The sequence below is a fragment of the Carya illinoinensis genome, chromosome 8 (assembly GCF_018687715.1).
Source record: "Carya illinoinensis cultivar Pawnee chromosome 8, C.illinoinensisPawnee_v1, whole genome shotgun sequence".
Taxonomy (NCBI): Eukaryota; Viridiplantae; Streptophyta; class Magnoliopsida; order Fagales; family Juglandaceae; genus Carya; species Carya illinoinensis.
The window spans coordinates 36,010,949-36,033,950 of record NC_056759.1 but is presented as its reverse complement, the minus strand read 5'-3'; the positions used below and the strand labels follow the sequence as shown (position 1 = coordinate 36,033,950).

Below are 23,002 nucleotides of genomic sequence, written 5' to 3'. Positions count from 1 at the left end.
AATAAATAAATCAATTGAATGAGCAATATATATTAAAATCTGAGAATAGGGTTTGGAAAATACTTACAGCGCTATACGGTATTTTAGAAAGCTTGCGGCGTTGCTAACGGCGGAAAAACAGCAACGTCACAGTGAAAATTCACTGTGGCCGTGGGTCCGAAAAACCCACTTTTGAACGGGGACAAACTAGGACACGAGATTGATAGGGAATGGTCTAGAGGTGGTTGTGAAGCTAATGGAAGCGACGGACGGCCGTGGGTGGCGGCGGAATGGCCGGAAATGGCCGAAAATGGCAAATCGGAAAACAAGCTCGTGGGAGCTGCTCCGGTGGTCGATGGAGGCCGGAAATGGGTGGGTTAGGACGGCAAGGGACCGGTGATGAAGTGGTGAAGAAATGGTGGCCGGAGGTGGAGCGACGGCGGCGGATCGGAGTGAAATCCGTGCGCCCTTTGGAAGCTTTTTCCGGCCAAATGGCCGGCCGGTTGGGGGTGGGTTTTGGAGGGGTGGTGCACCGGAGGGAGGGGGAACTTTTGGGACCGGTGGGGGTCCGGTTGGTGGCCGGACGGCGGCGGTAGGGTAGAGAGAAGGTGGCGTCGGCGTGAGGGAGAGGGAGGAGAGAGAGAGAGCACGGGGGGGGTCCGAACGCGGGAGAAGAAGAGAGAAAAGAAAAAAAGAAAAAAAAGAAAAAGAGGGAAAAAGGAAAAGAAGGGAAAAAGAAAAAGGAAAAAAGAGAAAAAAGGAAAAAGATGTGAAAAGAGATGAGGTCCAATCCTCACTCCGGGAAAACGAAACAAACCGCCAAAAAGATTAAAACCACTAAACAACTTAATGAAATAAAACACAACCTCAAATAAATTAAATTAAATCAAAACCCAATTTTAAAAACGCAAATAAATTAAAATAAATAGCTAATATATTAATTAAAATAAAAACAATTATTTCAGCGAAAATACACTCAAAAAAACGGGTCATCACAATATCACTAGTAAAATGTGATACATATGGATTTATAGTCCACACACCTAAGAGGTGATGCTTGTTGAATATCAGTGGGTATTTGTATAAAGGAAATGAAAATGTGATATATAAATCACGGTCGGTTTCTTGCAGAAATAATATTGATATGCTTTTGAAGTAAATGAAATTATATTGAGGTTTTTACTAGCTTGATAGTTACCAAGAGTTTGGGTATGCATGATTAACTGCATATTTATATGGATCACTAGATATGAAATGCATGAAGTATATAGTCCTAAAGTACTTATTCTATCAAATTTCAAAAATCCTTATATGATCTAAAACAATCCAAATGCATGTGGAACAAGCTATTTTCCATATATTTTCAGTATCTATATTAGCTTTTATTGTAGTTTATATAGATTATTTAAATATCATTAAGGCTCCAGAAGAGCTCATGAAAAATGCACATATTTGAAATATAAATCAGAAACCCTTTTGGCTTCGAGGGGGAGATGAATGAAATTATTAGTTTTGAAATACCATCTCTTAAATCCAATTAGCATTTCAAATTCATATTACGGTTTTGTAAGAAATGTGCATGATTAAAGGAGAAATAAAATGACGTATACAGAACATCTACCGGAAGATAGAAACACAACATAAATATTTGTGAAATATTATTTTATTATCTCGAAACAAAATTACAGAAATTTGAGGCTGTTCGCCTCATTCTTTAAATGCTCTTTCTTTTCATAAATTTGCATGGCATCCATGTTTAAAAGAGTAGGCAATCTAAAAGAAGAGTCAAGCAAGGATTTTAAATTCTTATTCTCTTGTTTTATTGCTCCTAACTTCATGTTAGACTCCAGAAGAAGTCGCTGAAAGATAGAAATTTTCTCGTTGAGTTTGTCAACCTCACAAGTTTTGGATTGTAGTAGTTGAGAAAATGCGACAATGGTTGATGATCAATATCAGGTACCGAGATTCACAAGCTCAGCATCATCATCTGACTTATTAGTTAGATCATTTTTGTATTGCATTATAGCACCTATGGTAGAAGCAAAAATAACTAGTGAACGAGATGTAGAATATCTCATATATTGGTCACGAGAAGATTGCTGGGTCATTGCAGAGTAAAAATGCAGACTAATTACAGAAAAGTAAATAAGATGGGATGCGAATGAAAATGAGCTGAATATTTCTTTTATAGAGAAAATTATGAAAACAAGACAAAATTACATATATTGATAGAGGATATGCGAAACACAGATATCCTATAGTTATTTATTAGGCCGTAAAATTAAAAGCAGCTTGCCCCTACTCTTTTAAAAGTTGGACTTTTTCAGATATCCGCGGCGAGATTAAATGCAGCTTGTCCTTATTCTCTAAGTCTTTAGATTTCTTCAAATATCCATTGCTACTGATCCTGTATTTGAGCCCATTCTCTTTCTAGATCCTCTATATGTAGCTAAAGATCACGGGCATACTGTTTTAACGTCTTATTCTCCTCCTTTAGTTTCCTGTTCTTACGACTCTTCACAGAGAGCTTCTAACGCAATTAAGGTATTTAATTATTGAGTTAGTTGACCTCATTCACTTTAGCCAATAACCTCCGAGACATGGTTGTAACAGAGGCAGAATATTGAGCACTAAGAAATCTTGATTCTGAAACAACATCATAATAACTCATTCCAAAAAAATGAATCTATGCTCCTATCATAAGAGCAACATCCTCAGATGAGTAAAAGGAAGGACAAAATATCTCTATTGCTTCACAGGGTCTCTCGTGAAGCATCTCTCTACAAGAGACAAAAGATGTAGCATTATAGCCATGTGACGCCTAATAGCTCCAGAAGAGCTGTAAAATCCTGCGGTGCTTGTCTGGTCTAAAAAGGTGGTCACCGTTTTTGTTGAAAATGGAGGTTGGCGGCTTAACTTTGATGACTTCTCCACTAACTATGTTATTCACAAGAACTCTATAAGAGCACAACTCCAAAAGAGTAGTGAATTTAATGTTAAAACGATCTTGAATTAATATGGCGAATTTGTTTACCAAAACATTACCAACTGCATCATTTAAAGAGTTGGTACACAATATTGAGATACATCAACGCAAAGACCTTTCATTATAAAGTCTTGAAGCACTTTTATATGGACAAAGCTCATCCCCTGAGTATTCCAATGGTTGTTCGATCACTTGATATGCAGAAAGATCCATTTCATTCTTGTGAAGACGATAAAGAAATTCTTGATCCTGAAGTACATTATCTTAGTGCAATTGGAGCCTTGATGTATCTTACAAATTGAACTCGGTCTAATATTACATTTTCAGTTAATTTACCTGTAAGATATAGTTTCGTACCAACTCGAAGACATTGGAATGGTATTAAACATGTCCTTCGATACCTCCGAGGTACGGTTGATATGGGATTATTTTATCAACATGGATCAAGTCCACAATTAGTTAGATATGTGGATGCAGGTTATCTTTCAGATCCACACAGAGGTAGATCTCAAACTAGATACGTATTTACTTATGGAAATTCTTCTATATCATGGAGATCTGTCAAGCAAACACTATCTACTACCTCTTCAAATCACTCAGAGATCATTGTAATTCATGAGACAAGTCGAGAATGTATTTGACTAAGATCAGTGATTCAACATATTCAAGAAAAGTGTGGCCTTCCAGTAATTAATGATAGCCCAACAATTTTATACGAAAATAATGTTACTTGTATTACTCAAATTAGAGGAGGATATATCAAAAGTGATAAAACCAAACATATTTCACCTAAATTCTTTAATACCCATGAACTTCAGGAGAAATGTGAAATTAATGTCAAGCAGATACGGTCAAGTGATAATCTGGCAGATTTATTCACTAAAGCATTACCAACTGCAACATTTAAGAAGATTCTGCAGAACATTGGAATGCGAACACTTGAAGACCTATTATCATGTACTTTTCAGGGAGAGTAAATGTCTTGAAGACTTGTGCTGATTGTACTCTTTTTCCTTCCTTAAGGTTTTATCCCACTGGGTTTTCCTTTACAAGGTTTTAATAAGGCAATCTTAAAACATTTGGCAGTACACATGAATGTTGTACTCTTTTTCTTTCGCCATTGGTTTTTCTCCCACTGGGTTTTTCCTTGGCAAGATCTTAACGATGCATATTTTTTTATGTATGGTCATCCAAATAGGGAGTGTTATAAACTGATTTGTATGACCATCTTTAGCTATCAGTTAAGACCATCTTTAACCATCAATTAAGACCATTTTTAGCCATCAATTAAGTCCATTTAGCCATCAATTAAGACCAATCTTTAGCAATCAATTAAGACCATCTTTAGCCATCAATTATGACTTAAGCTATGCATAAACCCTTCTGTACTTCTATATATATGGGTATCATTCACTTGTATATGATCAAATTTTGCATTGAATAACAACACTTTCTCTTGCAATATTAATTCTCTTTTAGTTTCATAACAGTCTTATCACTATTTTGTATTAAAATATAAGCTACCTAAACGAGAATCAACACACAGAGAACTTGCAGTACCCATATATCAAACAAGCTGTCCACCGTTGAGTTTTAACTTTGAGTAGTAGTACTCATCATATGACGCAGTTTTGTATATAATTTATTTTTTAAAGAAAAATTATCATCATTAATTTATCAGAAAAACTTACATCTATAACCGAATACATTCTGGGATGTCCTCATATTAAATATGACATCATAAACTAAAATAATGCATTTGGATTAGCAAACAAGATAAGTGACTCTCTAGTATAAATTTTGTGTAAATTTCGTAATGGTTGAAATATATATTTTGGGAAATACTTTATGCATATATTCATGTGATTTATTAGTTTTAGAAATTAAATTTGAGTCCATATTACGTGATATCTTTACGGTGTATATCTTTGAGATAAATTTATATTACTCCCATTAGTTTTTATTAAAAATTTAATAATATTCTTATAGTCTACAAAATTGCAACCTCCCCCACCCCATTAAATATGCTACGTAATGAGTAAGCGGCAACTCACCGTTTTATATCTATATATATTACACAAAAGTAATCTAATACATTGATATGATTTGATGTGATTTATCAGATTATAACGTTATTTTTATTGTAAAGTAAATCTGGCAGATTACATGAAATCACATCAATTTGTGGGATTACTTTTATGTAATCTTTTTGTGGTTGTAGTACTCCTCTATTTGAAGACTTTAGATTGAGGTTAACTTATATATAAAGTTGATTGAGGTTGGGGGCCGAACTTGTTAGCGTCGAATTCTTTGGCTTTGATAGACTTCCTACCTAATCTTGCCTTACTGATCGAGCTGCCATTAAGAATGCCAGCAGATCAGGTGTAAATGTTACCCCAAGCTTCTTCTAGCCAAATTAGGGACGACGTTCACCTGATTTCCAAGGTCTTGTCTTAAACAAGAAATTAAACGTATATATGAAAAGAAGATAGTGGCCAGGCTTTTGCTTTGGTTTGTCAGTACTCATGTAATGGGTCGTCATGCAGAGGTTTTCCTATCAATTAAGGACTAGCTGGTAAACATTCAAATCCAACTGAACAATTCAAAAACACATATTATATATAAGTAGAATGAAACAAATATATATATATATATATATATATATATAAGAAATTCATGATCTAGAATCCTTAATTGAAAAATGAGATATGGTCAAGCACTCTAAGGAGATGATGATCAATCAAGTCATTATTGACGACTAAAAGAATCCAAAATGACCTGCATGCATATATAATATTTTAATATTAATATACACACAACAACAGAAATAGTTTTTAGTGACGGTTTGGAAATTGTGACAGTCCACCAACTGTCACCAAAAAGCATTTTCTGTGACAATTTGTGGAAACCATCACTAGATACAAGTGATGATTTTCTTTATGTTCGAACGTGAAAAAATTTATGTCCGAACGTCACATGGACGTTCGAGCATTAAGGTTACTTACGTGCGGAACTTGCATCATTCATGAGAGAAACTTACATCGATAACCGGATAAATTCTGGGATGTCCCCATATCAAACATGACATCATAAACTAAAACAATGCATTTAGAGCTTCACTAGTACATTATTTACTTTTGTGACTAGTCTGGTCTTTACTATTGCTAATACTCTTTACAGACAAACATCCAAGAGATAACATTCTCTGTCTAAATAGAGACTCAACCTCACCCTTCATAGAAAGAGATGATTCAACCTCTATAGACAAATGTTGGATGGCACAAGGCTGACGGTGATGGACTATGGCGAGGCGAGGTGAGGCTACAACAGGGCTGCTCGTCGGCGAGAGGAGTGCTGTTCGGTTTGAACTGATGGTACGAGCAGAGTTGCTGGATCACGATGGAAAGGTCGTTGGCCTTCCTTCTCTTTGGTTTTGGCAATGGATCGGTGTGCATGAAAGAAACTGTGTGGTCGGCAGTGCAGATCAGTGCTGCACAGCAATGAAAAGAAAGAAGAAGGGGGGCGGCGAGAGAGTTAGAGATGAAACCATAGACTGCCCTTTGTGTGTCCTTCAGCCCTTATGGTCCTGTGTTGCCCACTTGTTTTTAGGGTTTTTTAGGTTTGTTGGGCTGGGCCATGGTGTCCTCATCAGTCCAATTGTTTTTTTCTCTGTATTGTGTTTTTTGGGCTGATTTTTATGTATTTTTTAGTTTGTATTAGGGAGTATTAGGAAACATTGTCTCTAGGACCTAGGGTCCGTAAAGTTTGTCTCTCTAGGACCGAGGGTCCATAGAGTTTATACTCCACTCCTTGGGAGGGGGAGTTGTGTGGTCTATCTTAGACGATGGTCTAAGATAGAGGTGTGTCTCCTAGACGTTTAGTCTGGAGGCATGTCTCTCATACGGTTAGTCTGGATGCGTGGGACAAGACCCCACTAGCCACCAAGAAATTTGTGGGCTGGGGAGCATGAACTGTTAGTTTTGGCTTGTATTCTCAAGTCAAAAGTTGTAATTGTCCGTTTATCGAATGAAGGAAACAATGCTTCACTTTAAAAAAAAAAGTAGTATATTATATTAGAGTACTATAATATATAATATATATTATATAATATAGTATATATATAGTATAGTATATAATATATAATCTAGTGTATATAATAGTACAATAAATAATAACTATAATATAATAAACTATATTATATGCAGCCATTGATTGAAAAGCTGAAAGAGTTATGGGAAACAGAAGTCAAAACTTATGATGCATTGACGTCGACAACTTTTCAGATGCATGCTGCGGTAATGTGGACAATAAATGACTTTCCGGCATATGGGAATCTTTCCGGCTGGAGTACTAAAGAGAAATTAGCATGTCCGACGTGTAATAAAGAAACTACTAGTGAGTGGTTAAAATATTCTCAAAAGTTGTGTTTCATAGGTCATCGACGTTATCTGCCAACAAATCATGCATGGAGAATAGAATCCGCTAAGTTTGATGGGCGAGTAGAGGATAGATATGCGCCAAATGAGTTGTCTGGGGAAGAGATACTGGAACAATTGGTACATGTGGCAGCGAGCAATTTTGGCAAAGGTCGGAAAAAGAACAAGAGAAAACGAGGTGTAGCAGAATTGAATTGGACAAAGCGTAGTATTTTTTTTTGCTTGCCGTATTGGTCGTCCTGCATGTTGCGACATAGTTTGGATGTAATGCACATGTAGAAGAATATTTGTGATGATATACTGGGTACATTGATGAGCATTAATAAAAAGATGAAAGATACGATTAAGATGAGGAAAGATCTTGAGAGAATAGGAATTAAACATAATCTGTATTTACGGGTGAAAGGTGATAGGGTGGTCATGCCGCATGCATGTTTTACGATGACAAGGGAGGAGAGGATGGACTTTTGCAAATGGTTGCAAGGTGTGAAGCTGCCAGATGGTTATGCTTCAAATATCAGTAAATGCGTAAGCCTTGATGACTAGAAAATTGGTGGATTGAAAAGTCATGACTGTCACGTATTTTTGCAGAAGTTATTACCAGTGGAAATTTGTGGGAAGCTAACATCTGCCGTACGTGTTGCCATAACCCAACTGTGTATGTTTTTTAAGGATTTGTGTGCTCGGGTAGTAAAGCGAGATATGCTGCAGAAACTGGAAGAAGACATTGCTACTATATTGTGTAAATTCGAGTAGATCTTTCCACCATCATTTTTTGATGTCATGGTCCATTTAGCAATACATTTACCCCGGGAGATAATGTTGGGTGGACCGGTGCAGTTCCATTGGATGTATCCAGTTGAAAGATATTTGGGTCGACTGAAGCGCATTGTTGGGAATAAAGCAAGAGCTGAGGGTTCAATAGCAGAGGCCTATATACATGATGAATGGTTAACATTTTGCTCTTTATATCTTTGTGGTGTTGAGACATGATTTAATCGTCAAGAGCGAAATGCTAATCTTGCTGCTCCGCCTCCTCTTGAGCTATCAGTGTTTTCTCAGAATGTACGACCCTTGGGTGCACAAACGGGTTACGATTTACTTGATACAGAGTTGGGTAAAGTTCGGTGGTACGTGCTAAATAATTGTCGGGAGATTGATCACTATCTCAGGTATGTCGTTGTAAAAGGTTTAAATACTTCTAGTTTCAATGAGGTTAACTATAACTTTTGTGACACATTGTACAAACTTAAGGCGTAGAGAATATAGTGGCAAGACACGAGGAAGAATTTTCTAGATGGTTTGAACAACGTGTATGAACTAAACTCTATATAATATGTTAAATTATGAAAGTTTTAACTCTAGATATATTTAATAAATAACATTATTTCAATTATTAGATTTTGGAATAACATGCACGTGATCCCGGATCTGTCTCTTTTGAATTGTATGCATTGGCCCGTGGTCCCTCAAATAGAGCACTTCGATACACTGCATGCACGGTTCGAGGTTATAGATTCCATACTCTGGACCGTGAACGTAATAGAAAGACTCAAAACTGTGGTGTGTTGGTCGAGGGAAGTCATGGAACAGATGATATTGATTATTATGGTGTCATTCGTGATATTATCGGATTGAAATATCTGGGTGGGTCTATAACATTTCTTTAAATGTGATTGGTGGGATCTAGGCGATGGTCGGGTTTCGATATATAGGGATAATCATTTTACGAGTGTCAATACTGCATATAAATGGTACGAAGATGATCCATTCGTATTGGCTTGTCAAGCTACTCAAATCTATTACTTGATTGATCTAATGAAAAGTGCTGATGAAGATAGTGGAGAGATAACTTGGCGAGTCGTACAAAAATTTGTTCCTCGAAATATATATGAAGTAGGAATGAGTGCAGATTAAGATACTAGTGGAGATGAAGATGACACTCTGAATGTAGAGGCCTACCAGGAAGATGGAGGGGGTATTAACTTATTTGTTGACCTCGGTGCACTCGAGTTGCTCCCCTTATGTAGAGATGACGTCCCACTCGTCCATCTCGATCTATCTGTATTAAATGATCATTCAATTCAAGAAAGTGAAAAAGAAGAAGAAGAGTCAGAAGAAGAAGATGAAGAAGAATCCGGGGGGGGGGGGGAGTGGATAAGGAGGACGAAGAAGAGGTTGATGATGATGATGAAGATGTTTTAGAGAGAGATTCTGAAACAAGCATGGAAAATACATCCGAAGATGAAGACTAAAAGTACTAAAAACTTTATTCATATAGGTGAGTATAGAGTTTTATAATAATAATTAATTTCATCTAATTAAATTTTTTTAGTATATATAATCATTTTCAAGTATGTCGCCAAAAAGAGAAAGAAGAAATATGTCTCCTCCACCAAATCCAAGTCCCGAACCCATTGAGGACTCCCACCTAAGGAGTCCGTTCCTGAAGATGAAGTTAACACTACAGAGAACGATGCCCAGTCGACACCTACTAGTAAGGAAATGTCGTTGATAATTAATTATATAATTAATACTTTTGTCTCAATAACTATATAACTATAAAAATTATACTATTATCTATTAGTTGATGCATCCGCTCGTAGAGGTCGTGGCTATACACGAGGCATCTCACTTGAGAAAAACTGACAAACTAAAAGTCACAATTCCTGATAATTCCACTGGAGGAGTGGATGATAGTGCAGCAGCGCTTTCCTCCTATATTGGTACAATAGTCCGAGCTTATACTCCATTTTATGTGCGCTCCTAGCGAGATGTGCCGAATGAGATTAAGGAACACATTCGGAGTCGTGTGCTAGTGAGTTTACTTTGACAATTCATTTTTTTCACCTAGATTACTATATCATATTTTTTACGTAATTAATTTATAATTAGGATGAATTTGACCTCGACTTTGGTCGTAGCGAGGATTTGAGAACTGTGAATGAGTTAATGGCTACACTATTCCGACGTCACAAGGGACGATGTCACGACCACTTAAAGAAGTTTGAGATGTTTGAAGAGGCTGCACAGTCACCTTTCTAGCAGATGAAGTTAGACGACTAGATAAAGTGTTGTGATCTTTTTGCATATCCAGAATATCAGGTATTCTAGATTTATTTCCATTAATTATTTACATTAATATTTGTTGTTTATCTTATATGTATATATATATTACAATTAACATTCTTAATGTGCATTTGTAGCACTTAAGTTCTACAAATACACATAATAGATCCGCTCTGACTAGTCACCATCGTGCTGGTTCAAGATCATTTAATCATCTTGCTGAAAAAATGGTAATTAATAAACTATATAATTCATTTATTTTCCTGCTATTCTTTTATATAAGTACTAACACTATCTTTTTAAATTTGATAATGTCGTTTTGTTAGAAACGTGATGATCCTGAAAACTTTTCCCTCGTTCATGTTTATGCTGCTGCTTACACTAATGAGCATAGTGAGTGGATGGATCCTGCCGCTGCAATTAATTATGTAAGCGGTGTTCCTTTTATTAAATAAATTATGCAACATATAGTTAAATTCTTTTTTATTTGTATTTCTTTTCATACGTTACTTATTGTGTGTTTTAATCTTTCAAACTGCAGGGAAAAATGATGGGGATGCAGTCAGCTTCCAAGAAATCCTCTACTAATGACATAGGCATTTTCACACAAGTGTTCGGGCCCAACTCTAGTATGGTAAGAGGTTTGGGATGATCTTTCAAGCATTCCAGTTCATCCTCCTCAACCTCATCGACTTTACAAATTAATAATTTTAGCAAAGAGTTAGAAGCTGCACGACGCGAGAATGAGTATATGAGGTCCAGACAACAAGAGTTGGAGTCCCTCTTAGAGCGACAGTCTCATTTAGAGACGCGTTTGTAGGACCAACAAAGAAACCAGGTGTTGACAGTGATGCTGAAAGTGAAAAACAGAGCTGAGTATGAAGACGACGAGAGTAATAGAAAGCTGAAAAAGGCACTAATTGAATTTGTATAAAATGATTCTTACACTGTACACAGTCCGTGTGTGTCTATTTATAGATTACAATTGTAAATGATAAAAACAAATAAAAGAATATTGACAACTCATAATGCATAACAGAATTCTTCATGTAACAGCTGCATCCTTATCAGGTGGAACCGTGGCTATTGTAGATCCAATTGCATCTTTTAATTTCAACATCCCCCCGCAAGATGGAGAATATATATTTAGTACTCCCATCTTGGACAATAATCAAGTAAGTGTTGGAGCCTGCATAAGTTTGGTAAGTAGATCAGCTAACTGCTTAGAAGAGGGAACGTGGGCAGTGGCAACTTGTCCAGCTAAGACTTTGTCACGAACAAGATGACAATCTAATTCGATGTGCTCGGTGCGCTCGTGGAACACAGGGTTGGCAGCGATATGCATTGCAGCTAAGTTATCACAATACAAAGTGGCTGGATCAGAAATTGGAATGTGAAGGTCTTGGAGAAAATACCGAAGCCATGTAAGTTCACACACAACTGCAGCCATGGCTCTATACTCCGATTCAGCTGAGGATCATGAAACTGTGTGCTGTTTTTTTGGTTTCCAGGCAACAAGAGACTTGTCAATAAATACACAAAACCCAGTTGTTGATCTCCTGATGTCTGGGCAATTGGCACAATTTGCATCAGAGTAGGTAGTGAGTTTGAGGGAGGAAGTGGTAGAAAAAAATAAACCTTGGCCTAGGTTACCCTTGAGATACCGAAGGACTTTAAGGAGAGCATTATAGTGAGGTACTCGTGGGATCTCCATAAATTGACTTAGAAGATTAACACTGTAACTAAGGTCAGGCCGTGTGTTGGTTAAATAGAGCAACTTACCAACTAGTTTCCTATATAGAGTAGGATCATGAAACACATCACCTTGGTCTTTTTGGAGTTTGAGATTCGGTTCCATTGGCAAAGGGGAGGGTTTGGCAGCAAGTAAGCCTGTCTCGGATAAAATATCCAGGGTATACTTCCGTTGACAAAGTTGTATTCCAACCTTTGAGCGAGCTATTTCCATTCCAAGAAAATATTTTAGTGAGCCCAGGTTCTTGATCTTGAATTTGGTGGATAAAAATTGCTTGACCTCATCGGTGGATGTATTGTTTGAGCTCATGACAATGATGTAGTCTACGTAAACCAATAGGGCTGTGAAAGAGGAAACCGTGTGCTTGATGAACAGACTATCGTCTGACTTAGATTGCACAAAGCCAAACTAGGCCAGAGAGGATGAAAGCTTGTTGTTCCACTGGCGTGATGCCTATCGAAGTCCATAAATACTTTTCCATAATTTACAGACTTGATTGGATTTTGATGAAGCTAAATCGGGAGGAAGCCGCATGTAGAGTTCCTCATCAAGGTCTCCATAGAGGAATTCATTATTGATGTCCAACTGTTGCAAATCCCATCCTTTTATGGCAGCGTCAATAAGCAAAGTGTGAATGGAAACTGATAACTTGCAAAATTTCATATTGCAGAGTTCACAAGTTCGCTCGAGCGGAGGCTTTTGGCCGCTCGAGCGAATTCAGGCAGATTCAAACGCTCGACTGCCGCTCGACAGGGAGCTCGAGCGAGTTGCTGAAAACCAAAGATCGCTCGAGCGGAGACATTGGCCGCTCGAGCGAAAAAGGTCAGAGTCGAACGCTCGATGTGCGCTCGATAGGACGCTCGAGCGAAAGAGGTCAGAGTCCAACGCTCGACGCGCGCTCGACACCCCGCTCGAGCGAACATCGTATTTTGACAGATTCTAGGTTTTCCGCCGTGAGAATATATAAAAGGAATTTTTCACTCTATGGCCGCGAGTTTTGACTGGAGAACACTTCTTGGGAGAGAAAAACAGAGCTAGAGGGATTCAAATCACTTGTTTTGGAGACGGAATTCCAACTTATTGCACGTACGTTGGAATCATACACGAGCACGGACGGGAGAAAAGCGTTGAATCGTTCTCTTGAGCTTTTGACGACGAGTTGAGGCTGCAAGGCGGATTTTTCAGTGTTTATTTTCTTCTTCTCATCTTCTCAGAACAATTATGGTGAATTCGTTTATGTTGAATTCCAAATCTAGCATGAGCTAATTTTCTTATTTCTAGGAAAACGATGTAACCTATTTCCGAACTATGCTTGTTTGTCCATGCTAATTTAATGCAATTCTCTCTTTGTTTATCTGGTTTATTCTGAGTTTAATGCTTCTAATTAACTGGCCATTGATTAGATGATTATTAATCTTGTGATTTGCTATCGAAAGAGGGAATCATAGGGTAGATCTTGGATATTTCAGCATAGGTAAGTATAGAGATCGAAAGACTTGTATGAACCTGTGTAGTAATTAAACCATTGGTCTTATTGTGTTCTTGATTATTTAATTTGCATACTCTTGTGTGAATTGATAAACTAGAATCACTTCCAATTGACTATCGAAAGAGGCTTTTGGATGAATTAGAGGTTTGCTAATAGATAAAAGAGAATTGAATTAAGTTAACTGGATGAGAAAAGCATAGTGAAGAAGTAGGTGAAATCGATTTCCTAGAAGTTTTCTTCCCATTAATTTGATCTTCAAACATCAGTTTTATTTCCTTTGCATATTTCTTTTGAGTCGATTTTAGTTTAAAATTGCAACTACAAAAACCTTAGCGATTCCTCTAGATAAAATTGAGATTAGTAAAATTTTGGTATTTGGCTAGAGTAAGGTACCAATCCCTGAGGACGATACTCTTCTTATTACTTTACTATAAAACTACGATACTGTGCACTTGCAGTTTTGCACCGGTCAAGTTTTTGGCGCCGTTGCCGGGGATTGGTTTATTCTTATTCTTTTTGTCAATATCAATACAAAGTAATCTTGATTTTAATTTAGAATTTTGTTTTAATTTGTTCTACAGGTGTGTTTTTGACATTGGATGCGCCGTGCTAGATCTCGTGACATTATTCCTGTTGATCCGGAGATTGAAAGAACTCTTAGATCACTAAGAAGAAATAAGATACTAGCTATGGCTGAAGAAGATCGTGAGGTACTACCACGCACCTTGAAGGACTATGTACGGCCAGTCGTGAGTGGAAATTACTCGAGCATAATGCGCCAGCCAATCAATGCCAACAACTTTGAGCTCAAACCAGCTTTGATTAGCATGGTGCAGCAGGCTCAATTCAGTGGATCGCCACTTGATGATTCCAATATTCACTTGGCAATGTTCTTGGAGATTTGCGACACTGTGAAGATCAATGGTGTTACTGAAGACACCATTAGACTGAGATTGTTTCCTTTCTCTTTGAGGGACAAGGCTAGAGGTTGGCTACAATCTCTACAACCGGGAAGCATCGTTAGTTGGCAAGACATGGCTGAGAGGTTTCTTGCTAAATTCTTTCCTCCTGCAAAAACAGCCCAACTCAGGAGTGAGATTGGCCAGTTCAAGCAAAATGATTTTGAGTCACTCTATGAAGCGTGGGAGAGGTATAAAGACTTGGTTCGACGTTGCCCACAACATGGATTGCCAGATTGGTTGCAAGTTCAGATGTTCTACAATGGGTTAAATGGGCAAACTCGAACTATAGTTGATGCTGCTTCTGGTGGAACATTGATGTCGAAGACAGCTGAAGGTGCTACTGCACTTTTGGAAGAAATGGCCTCAAATAACTATCAATGGCCAACTGAGAGGACTTTGGCTAAGAAGGTTGCTGGAATTCATGACTTGGAGCCGATAGCAGCCCTTTCCGCTCAAGTAGCTACTCTATCTCATCAGATTTCAGCCTTGACAACACAAAGGATACCACAAAGTACAGAATATGTTGCATCTACAAGTATGATAGTTCCAAGCAATGAGGCGAGTCTAGAACAAGTTCAATATGTCAACAACCGGAACTACAACTATCGTGGTAATCCTATGCCAAATTACTATCATCCAGGGCTTAGAAATCATGAGAATTTGTCATATGGAAATACCAAGAATGTGTTGCAACCTCAACATCCTCCAGGATTTGATAGCCAACCGAGCGAGAAGAAGATGTCACTTGAGGATGCCATGGTTTCCTTTGTTCAGGAGACCAATGCAAGATTTAAAAAGACTGATTCACGGTTGGACAACATTGAGACTCATTGTAGCAATATGGGAGCTGCTATAAAGAATATTGAAGTGCAAATTGGGCAACTAGCCACGACCATCAATGCCCAACAAAGAGGAGCTTTTCCCAGCAACACTGAAGTGAATCCAAAGGAACAATGCAAGGCCATCACACTTAGGAGTGGAAAAGAAATAGAGAGGTCACCATTGAAGGAGAGCAAGTCCACCCCTACAGCTGTGAACATTGGCCAAAGCAAGAATAAAGTAGAAGAAGAGGAGATTGTCAAAGATACACTAGAGGAGACCGACTTTGCTCCTACAATTTCATTTCCTGACAATCCTCCTATTCTTGCTCCTCCACTTCCTTACCCTCAGCGTTTTCAAAAGCAAAAACTAGATAATCAATTTTCTAAGTTTTTGGATATTTTTAAGAAAATTCACATTAATATTCCTTTTGCAGATGCCTTGGAACAAATGCCAAATTATGTCAAATTCCTGAAGGACATCATTTCCAAGAAGAGAAGATTGGAAGAGTTTGAAAGAGTGAAGCTTTCTGAAGAATGCAGTGCTATTCTTCAAAAGAAATTGCCTAAAAAATTGAAAGATCCGGGGAGTTTCACTTTGCCTTGCATTATTGGAAATTCATTTTTTGATAAAGTTTTATGTGATCTTGGTGCTAGCATTAATCTTATGCCACTTTCTGTTTGCAGGAAATTAGGACTTGAAGAGATGAAGCCTACAACAATTTCTTTGCAACTAGCGGATCGGTCCATCAAGTATCCACGTGGAATCATAGAAGACGTATTGGTAAAAGTGGATAAATTTATCTTCCCTGCTGATTTTGTGGTGTTAGACATGGAAGAAGATGAAGAAGTCCCACTAATTCTTGGCCGACCATTCTTGGCTACGGGAAGAGCTTTGATTGATGTTCAAAAGGGTGAGTTAACATTGAGAGTGAACAAGGAAGAAGTTATGTTCAACATTTACCAAGCCATGAGAATTCCAGAAGAGCCAAGCACTTGTTTTCGGATTGATGACATTAAGCAATGTGAAGAAAAGGCCTTTAAAGAAGATGCACCAGCCAATCACCTAGAACGAGCCTTGCAGCAGGATACATCAATTAGCAATGAAGTGGAGAGGAACTGTACACTTATTCCTCCTAGAGATCCCGATTGATGATGATTGAAAAGTCTGGCTGTAGACTTTAAAACAAGCGCTTATGGGAGGCAGCCCATAGATCTTTCTATCTTTCTTTCTATCTTTCTTTCATTTATTTTATTATCTTTATTTATTTAGTTTTAATAAATTGGTTTTTGATGCAGGTTTATTTAGCATGAATAAAGAGCTGGAAAATTTTAAAACCTCGGAAGATTCATCATGCAACCAGGGAAGTTCCTTTATTTCTTCAATCCTTATTACTTTTGCATTACAATGAGGACATTGTTTAGATTAAGTTTGGGGGTGTAAACTCCTATAGTCATTTGATCCTCTTGTTTTCTAAGTCTTGGGTTGTTGATGGGTTGTTTGATTCTCTTACCAAGCATGCATTGGAGTAAGATTGAATTCTCTATGACTCTGAAATTTGTGATTGAAGATGGTTTTGAGAAAATTTTTCAAAAATTTCTTTTATGTCAAGTGAAGTTTTGTGGGTACTTTGGTTTAAATCTTTGACCTTGAACACAATTGAGCACATAGTCGTTTTTTCTCTTATTCCATTTTGCTTATGAAGAGAAGAAGTTGAATTAATTGAAAGAGGGAGGTTCGATTTTGCTTTGCTCTAGAATCCGTTGATGGGTCCTTGAGGCGAAATCCTAGTTGAGACCAAATATTAGAGAAATGATCTAGGCATTTCTTTGGCATAACCAAAAAGCTTTCCCAGCCGTCCTAAATGTCATGCCATCATTATATGGTGTGTTTCCATAGTCAACCCCCTTGAGCCTTCATGAGCCTTGATTTATTCTTTGAACTACATAAACCATGCCCGCTCTAAGCCTGAAAAACAATGAATCTACCTTTGATCATTTGAGAAAATACTTTGGTGGAGAGTTACATTTAAAAGAGAAAACTTGTTTCATGATGAACCGTATTATGTTTGCTCTGTTTTGATCAAAGAAGAAGAAGAAGAAGAAAGGAAGTGAATGAAAAAAAAAAAAAAGAGAAAAAAAAGAAAAGAAAAGAAAAAGAAGTCACTAAGCGGAATATGTATCACCTCAGATTTGGTTGAAGGAATTGTTGTTATTGCTTCAGTGATTACAGCAATAATAATGCCACAAAAATTTTGCAGATTGTCAAGAAAGAGCTATGATTTGAATCATGTGGGTTTCTCTTTTAGTGTTCTTTTCACTAAGTATTTTCCCAGTTTGCTTTGATTTCCCATATCCAGTTCTTTCTTAACCCTCACCCTGTGGCCTATCATTACAACCTTAATAAAGACCTTTTGATCTATGATTTTGGTGTTGACTACATTAGTGGAGAGGATTTCTGAAAATTGGACTTATGGGGTTAAGTTTAAAGAGAATTCTTCTGATTTTGGTTGTTCTACTTTTATCTGAGTTTGCAGGTGGTTTGAGGTTAAAGTGACTATATCACACACACACTCAAGGTCTTAGCTTTAGGTTGAAGTAAACGCCTAACTCTTGCTTGACAAATTGCAAAATTTTTGATTGATTTTCCTACCATCTTTGATGTTAAAAGAGTAAGATACTAGAGATGAAATCTAAATTCATAAATGCTTGGTGAGTGATGATACTTCTCTTTGGGGTCGAGTTGATATTGCCTAAACTATCATTTGTTTTTATTTTTTTTGTTTGAGGACAAACAAAGTTGTAAGTTTGGGGGTATTTGATAACTTGCAAAATTTCATATTGCAGAGTTCACAAGTTCGCTCGAGCGGAGGCTTTTGGCCGCTCGAGCGAATTCAGGCAGATTCAAACGCTCGACTGCCGCTCGACAGGGAGCTCGAGCGAGTTGCTGAAAACCAAAGATCGCTCGAGCGGAGACATTGGCCGCTCGAGCGAAAAAGGTCAGAGTCGAACGCTCGATGTGCGCTCGATAGGACGCTCGAGGGAAAGAGGTCAGAGTCGAACGCTCGACGCGCGCTCGACACCCCGCTCGAGCGAACATCGTATTTTGACAGATTCTAGGTTTTCCGCCGTGAGAATATATAAAAGGAATTTTTCACTCTATGGCCGCGAGTTTTGACTGGAGAACACTTCTTGGGAGAGAAAAACAGAGCTAGAGGGATTCAAATCACTTGTTTTGGAGACGGAATTCCAACTTATTGCACGTACGTTGGAATCATACACGAGCACGGACGGGAGAAAAGCGTTGAATCGTTCTCTTGAGCTTTTGACGACGAGTTGAGGCTGCAAGGCGGATTTTTCAGTGTTTATTTTCTTCTTCTCATCTTCTCAGAACAATTATGGTGAATTCGTTTATGTTGAATTCCAAATCTAGCATGAGCTAATTTTCTTATTTCTAGGAAAACGATGTAACCTATTTCCGAACTATGCTTGTTTGTCCATGCTAATTTAATGCAATTCTCTCTTTGTTTATCTGGTTTATTCTGAGTTTAATGCTTCTAATTAACTGGCCATTGATTAGATGATTATTAATCTTGTGATTTGCTATCGAAAGAGGGAATCATAGGGTAGATCTTGGATATTTCAGCATAGGTAAGTATAGAGATCGAAAGACTTGTATGAACCTGTGTAGTAATTAAACCATTGGTCTTATTGCGTTCTTGATTATTTAATTTGCATACTCTTGTGTGAATTGATAAACTAGAATCACTTCCAATTGACTATCGAAAGAGGCTTTTGGATGAATTAGAGGTTTGCTAATAGATAAAAGAGAATTGAATTAAGTTAACTGGATGAGAAAAGCATAGTGAAGAAGTAGGTGAAATCGATTTCCTAGAAGTTTTCTTCCCATTAATTTGATCTTCAAACATCAGTTTTATTTCCTTTGCATATTTCTTTTGAGTCGATTTTAGTTTAAAATTGCAACTACAAAAACCTTAGCGATTCCTCTAGATAAAATTGAGATTAGTAAAATTTTGGTATTTGGCTAGAGTAAGGTACCAATCCCTGAGGACGATACTCTTCTTATTACTTTACTATAAAACTACGATACTGTGCACTTGCAGTTTTGCACCGGTCAGAAACCATCTTAGCAACCGGGGAGAACGTGTCATGAAAATCTATACCTTCACGTTGAGTGAAGCCTCTTGCCACCAACCTTGCTTTAGCACGTTTATTAGATCCATCGGCTTTGAATTTGTAGCGGTAAATCCATTTGCAATCAATCAGCTTCTTGCCATGGGTTAATTCGACGATGGACCAGGTCTCATTATTTTCTAAAGCAGTGAGTTCTTGCTCCATCGCCTCGCGCCAGATGGGATCTTTAAGGGCTTGAATATGTGATGTGGGTTCGGTATGGATGGAGATGGAAGTGGTAAATGCTTTGAAAGATGGGGATAATGAAGTGTAAGATAAAACAGAGGAGAGGGGATAAGGAATATGCAAACCTGTGCTGGAAGAGGATCCAGTAGCTTTCATCTTGGAATCTGACGAGGAGGGAGATAGTGCATTGCAGTGAAATTCCTTAAGGTATGCAGGGGCAGTTCGAATTCTAGTGGATCAACGTGGAGGTGGAGGTGGAGGAGGAGGTGGAGAGTGAATATTATTGGTGAGGTTGGGTTGAGAGGGTGAAGGGGAGGTAGTATGGGAGGTGTTTGTGGGTTCAGGAGAAGTGTCAGGCAGATGAGGTAATATGATTTCGTGATTGAGGTGGTCAGCAGGGAAAATATATGGGCTAAGGGGTGGGGAAGTATTGAAATCTTGAGTGTCGATGGATGTTTGTTTGAGAGGAAAAATGTGCTTGTGAAAGACAACATCACGGGAAAAGAAGATTTGATTGGTAGTGAGGTCCAAGAGTTTGTATCCTTTCACTCCATATGGGTAGCCGATGAATAAGCATTTTCGAGCTCGGGGTGCAAATTTTGAACGACCATGGTTGAGTGTTGAGGCAAAACAAAGGCAGCCGAATGTTTTGAGATGGGAATATGTGGGTTCTTGATTGTAAAGTATTTCAAAAGGTGACTTGTAGTGCATATGAGGAGAAGGAGTTCGGTTGATCAAATAGACGGCAGTGTTAATGAATTATGTCCAATATTTCATAGGTAGGCTTGATTGAAATTTCAAGGCTCTAGCAACGTTCAATATGTGTTGATGTTTACGTTCAGCAAGAGCATTTTGTTGAGGGGTGGCAACACATGTGAGTTGGTGAATTGTTCCTTTAGAATTGTAAAATTTTGGCATATGAAACTCGGCACCGTTATCGGTTCTGATTATTTTGATTGGGGTGTTGAATTGCGTCGAGACAAGGGAAAAGAAGTTTTGGACTGATGCACGAGCTTCTGATTTATTTTGCAGTAAATATATCCATGTGCATCGGGTAAATTGGTCTACAATTGTAAGGAAGAACCAGGTGCCGTTGTAGGCTTGTGTTGAATTTGGGCCCCAAATATCGACGAAAATTAAATCAAAAGGCTTGGTAACCGTGGTATGAGATTGAGGAAATGGAAGTTTATGCTGTTTCGCGAGTGGACAAATTTCACAGGGCAATGAAGATGAACTCGTGAGTTTTGAATTTGATGTTCGAATTTTATTCAAGACGTGTTGTGTCATGGAACTATGTCCAAGTCTGTAATGCCATAATGTGTATTCATCAAACTTTGAAACATTTGTGGTGTTAACATAGCTAGAACAGAAAGTAGAAAGAAAATTTTATAAAGCATTAGGAGCTGGTGTTGAGGTTTGAAGATGATAAAGGCCATTATACACTGTCCCCATGCGGGTCGTCTTCCAGGATGAAAGGTCCTGAATATAACAAGAGTTAGAAAAAAATAGAAGACAACAATTGGAATGTGTGGTTAAAGATTTAGCCAAAAGCAAATTAAAAGAGAAATCTGGTACGCATAAGACATGCTTGAGAATGAAGTTATCAGAAAGTTGAATATCACCAATGTGCGTGGCTTTTGTGGAGTTGCCATTGGGAAGCTTGATTGTATGTGAAACAAATGACACGTTATGTGTGAAGAGATGGGGGCTACAGATCATGTGATCAGTAGCTCCGATATCAATTATCCAAGAGTGATAAGATTTAGTGATGGTGTGTGAGGTGTTTGAAAAATGACAAGAGTGAATACCAGAGACTGGAGAGAATTCGATGGCTGATGAACTAGAACCAGCTTGGTTTGCTGCAGAAGTGAGTGTTGGAGATTGGGAGGGTTGGAGCAAGGCGATAAGCTGGTTGTACTGCTCTTGAGTAATAGGTGGTCCATTGCCGATTTGCCCCTATTCAAGTGAAGATTGATTAGCATAAGATTTAAAACTGGAATTGTTTCTGTGACCTGGAGGAAATCCGTTTAGTTTGTAGCATTTGTCTTTGGTGTGTCCTAGTATGCGGAAATGTGTGCACACGGGAAGATTGGGGTTGGCTTTCAAGCAGCGTTCCAAGGAATGTCCCGAAATGTTGTAGTGAGAACAGAATAAGCGATCCTTTCGTGAAGAAGATGGACTACGTGGTTCAGGTCCTTTGACTGCCATTGCAATCGGGGCAGGATGGGCATGAAGTTGACGTTGCCTTTCTTCCTGCTGTACAAGAGACAAGACACGATTCAGCACCGGGAGAGGATCATATAGGAGGATTTGGGCACGGACATCATCAAATGAGTCATGCAATCCCATGAGGAATTGCATAACTTTGCTTCTGTGAGCATAGTCCAGCAGCGTCTTGACAGCTCTGCACGTACATGAAAGCATAGGTTCATAAATTTCCAGTTCATCCCAGAAGCTCTTCAATTTATTATAGTGTTGACTAACCGAATCCTCATCTTGGGTAAGTGCCGAGATTGACTTGGTGAGTTGAAAAATTCTGGGAGCATTTTGATTCGAGAATCGCTCTCGAAGATCACTCCAAACAGCTGCAGCAGTGTCGGCATGAGCTATTGATTGAGTTGAAATATTGCATATTTTTTATACATTTAGAACCAATATATTTTAATTCTTTCATTACATTATTATTGGTTTTAGATGGAAAAATGATTAAGATGCATAAATCCAAGTTGTGATTTAAATTGATTAATAGTATGAATTTATGCTTAATTTTATAACTTGTGATTTAAATTGGACAATGTTTCTTTACATGCATAACATATTTTTGATATTCTATTCTTTATTTTTATTTTATTTTATTTTATTTCTAATTTTTATTTTTAATTTTTTTATATAGGCTAATAAATGAAAATGAGACTTTGACTTGGTCTTCATGGAGTTGGAAAGAGATTCATTGAGTGCCACATGTCAATTAGTAGTGGTTTTGATGAACTTTTTCTATGGGACTTCAATTCTTACACGGCAACTTTTGACTTGAAACTTTGAAGACATATTTCCACTTTGAAAAGTCAAGTTGCATGGGTAAAAAGGCAAAACACATTATTTCCATTTTGGAGGTTGGTGAGCTATTTTT

General features: G+C 37.9%; 1 protein-coding gene and 1 non-coding gene across 2 annotated transcripts; both read right to left on the bottom strand.

The window, feature by feature from the left end:
* Positions 1–11,947: 11,947 nt before the first annotated feature.
* LOC122274681 (uncharacterized mitochondrial protein AtMg00810-like) lies at positions 11,948–20,028 on the bottom strand. Its single transcript, XM_043083697.1, has 3 exons — positions 19,677–20,028; positions 12,716–12,864; positions 11,948–12,610 (listed from the first exon to the last, which is right to left on the bottom strand). The coding sequence occupies exons 1-3, from the start codon at positions 20,026–20,028 to the stop codon at positions 11,948–11,950; spliced, it is 1,164 nt and encodes a 387-aa protein (XP_042939631.1).
* On the bottom strand, positions 14,795–14,901 carry LOC122274799. Its single transcript, XR_006228343.1, has one exon. It is a non-coding gene; the product is annotated as a small nucleolar RNA R71 (small nucleolar RNA).
* Positions 20,029–23,002: the final 2,974 nt, after the last annotated feature.